This window comes from Theobroma umbraticum, unplaced genomic scaffold (assembly GCF_002168275.2).
Source record: "Theobroma umbraticum cultivar Fairchild unplaced genomic scaffold, ASM216827v3 scaffold_67.0, whole genome shotgun sequence".
NCBI classification, from domain to species: domain Eukaryota; kingdom Viridiplantae; phylum Streptophyta; class Magnoliopsida; order Malvales; family Malvaceae; genus Theobroma; species Theobroma umbraticum.
The window spans coordinates 7,389,869-7,393,059 of NW_018397262.1; the positions used below are offsets into that span (position 1 = coordinate 7,389,869).

The 3,191-nt window shown below is 34.6% G+C and overlaps 1 protein-coding gene across 1 annotated transcript; it reads left to right on the plus strand.

The window, feature by feature from the left end:
- The first annotated feature begins 1,885 nt into the window (after positions 1-1,885).
- On the plus strand, positions 1,886-3,059 carry LOC149527041 (putative disease resistance protein At3g15700). The gene is given in 3 exon segments (XM_089784167.1): positions 1,886-1,990; positions 2,081-2,991; positions 2,993-3,059. Coding segments are annotated over 3 exon segments (1,083 nt in total).
- The last annotated feature ends 132 nt before the right edge of the window (positions 3,060-3,191 follow it).

Sequence of the window (3,191 nt, forward strand, 5' to 3'; positions counted from 1 at the left end):
CATTTGGATAATAATCGGTGGGTTTTTAACTCCATTAGTAAAGTTAAAATATTGTCAAATGTCCTTTTAGTTATCAGATTAATTTTTTAAAATATATCCCAATGGATACGTGACAACTTTCTAATTCCATTAATAAAATTTTTAAATTCCATCAACAGTTTATTGGATAATTTTCTATAATTTAACTTATTGAGGACTACGTAATTTAAACAAGGGCAATATATTATATATATATATTAATAAAAAATTTCCAATTATTATAAATTCACTAGTAATTGTTGGAGGAAGGCATTACTACTCCAAAGCCATCCCCTCAAAGACCAAGTATAAAGGAAAAAGCTAAGTGATTAAAGTTGGAAGGAGCATCAATATTTTGTTGGTATTTCTTTTAGTTTTTATTTGGTTTCAACAATATAAATACATTTTCACTAAGAGATCATATCCTTCGGCCACATAGTATAATTTTTTAAAAAGGAAATTAACTTAAAAATGGAAAAGAAATTTGAAACCAAATGAATTGGATCAACTTATAGCTCTACTTCTAAATTTCTAATCATCACAATGTTTTGGAAGAGAGAAAGGTACATAAAAAATTACTCCCACTAGTTCAAGGTTTACCATACCTTGGATCTCATGCAACCAGTGTTTCCCATACTCTTTCCACATCTCTACAATTTTGTGAAACTCTGACAAAAAACTCGATTTTAAAAATAGATTGCATTTCTATCTTAATTTTAAAGGTTAAGACCCACTGCATAGTTATAGATCCATATTATTTTGTCACCATGAATTTCTACCCATTAGAAACTCTTAACCATTAAGTGTATGTACCCTTTAATTAAATTTAATCACCAAATAATTTTCAACTAATGAAATTTTACCGATTTCCAATTAAAATTTGAATAAAATATCCAACACATTCACATGGAATTGTCCCCAGTAGTAAACAAAAATCCTCAAATCTATAAACATTATATAATAATGTCGATAGCTCATGCTGGCCAGAGAGCTTTTAGCTCGAGGCAGAAATAAACATTTGAGTCTCGAGCACCACCCATAACCAAGAAAAAACAATAAATAAAACAAACTTTCTCAATGAATAGCGTTAGCTTTCGCATATCAAAGAAAAGGGAATCGTACATGGGGAGTGTGAGCCAAGTTGCTAATATTTTTACATTGTATCGTAATAGTTGTAAAATTTCCTATGCCTAGTCTGAGTACTTTGTCTTCATAGAGTTTCCATTCAAGCATCTTCTTCTATCATCTCCACATCTGCAAGCTACACTACCCCAAACACTTTGTTTGATTTCTGCCTTACTCTTCCCTTTCATTTTCCTTGATATTTCCACTTTTTTTTCAACTCAAAAGCAGAAAGCATCTCTGTTGGTTTATTTTCATTGGTTTCTACTTTCCTAATTTTCTTTAAACTCAGAAAAAAAAGAAAAAAATGTTCTCTGATTCCTACTTTTCCTTTCCTTAGCTCCACAAAGGGCAAAAAAAAAAAAAAAAAAACAACCCAAAGCTGCTAGCTCTAATATTTTTGATTTCTCTGCTTCCTATCTAAAAAGAAGAAATCAATGCAACTCTAGACTATTTCTTTGCTCTATTTCTTAAACTAACCTTACTCTATTTCTTTGCTTTCGAATGGTCCTGAGTTTTTCTTTCCCGATCTCCGGAGTTGGTGACCAGTGAATAATTTCTGTTTCTGTGGCATTTTCAATTTTCAAGTTGGTTGGTCGACAATTTGTTCTCTTGTGATTCACAGACTTCATAAAAATATTGTTGCCAAGGTAAGGTACTTTCCAAACATTTCGTAATTGCTTTTATCTCTATTGTAAAACTTTTTACTCATAAAAATTGCTCTTCAGTATCAGATCATCAAAGAATGGCTGAGCAACTTGTTGCCGCTGTTGCAACCAATGTCGCGGGGAACCTGGCAACAGAATACGCATCGCCTTACCTGAGTTATTTTTTCCGTTTTGGAAAAATTGTTGCAGATTTCAAGAATCGGCGAAACGAACTTGAATTGAGAAAAGTTCGAGTGAACAATGATGTTGATGAGGCGAACAAGCAAACTGAGAAAATTGAGAAGGACGTTAACGAGTGGCTAAAAAGGGCAGAGAAAGAATTGGGAGAAGCTCAGGATTTGGATGATGAAATTGAACGTAACAAGTGTTTCAATTGGTGTCCTAGTTGGGGTTGGCGATACTGCTTAAGTATGAAAGTAGCTAAGAAGACGCTTTGTATCTCTCAACTTTTAGAGAATTCTAATTTTGGACGAGTAGGTTGCCGAGCTACTCTTCCAGGATTAGAGTTCATTCCATCTAAGGATTTCATGTCTTCTGAATCTTCGAATTCTGCTTTCAAAGAGATCATGGAGGCTCTGAATAAAGGTGATGTGAACATGATTGGACTATATGGGATGGGAGGAGTGGGTAAAACCACTTTGGCAAAAGAAGTGGGAAACCAAGCCAAACAACTCTTTGATAAAGTTGTGATTGTAACTGTGTCCCAAAATCCAAACATCAACAATATTCAAGATAAAATTGCAGACTTCCTAGATTTAGATTTTCGAAAGAAGACACCAGAAGGAAAAGCAGAACAATTGTGGTTGAGAATCAAAGACGAGAAGAGCCTCCTTATAATCCTCGATGATGTTTGGGAAGAACTTGACTTGAAGATTATAGGAATTCCATTCGATGATGATCACAAGGGTTGCAAAATTTTTTTAACCACGCGTCTTCAACAAGTTTGCACTGGAATGAATTGTCAAAAGAAAGTTCACCTCAAAATCTTATCTGAAGATGAAGCATGGGCCTTATTCAAAGACAGCGCTGGTCTAGAAGATAACTCTCCCACCTTGAAGGTAGCCAAGGAGGTTGCTCTTGAAGGCAAGGGTTTGCCTCTTGCAATTGTAACTATGGCGAGAGCTCTAAAAGATCAAAGTCTAGATAGTTGGAGAGCAGCAAATCGACGACTCAAGGAGTCAAGACATTTGGATAATCAACGTGTTTGCGGAGGTATCTATAGCTGCCTTAAGCTTAGTTATGATTATTTGACGGAAGACAATATCCGGTCTTGTTTCTTGTTGTGTTCTCTTTTTCCAGAAGATTATGAGATTGACATTGAGTTGTTGACTGTAATTGGACATGGTCAGGGATTGTTCTGTGATGTTAACTTGATGGAAGAAT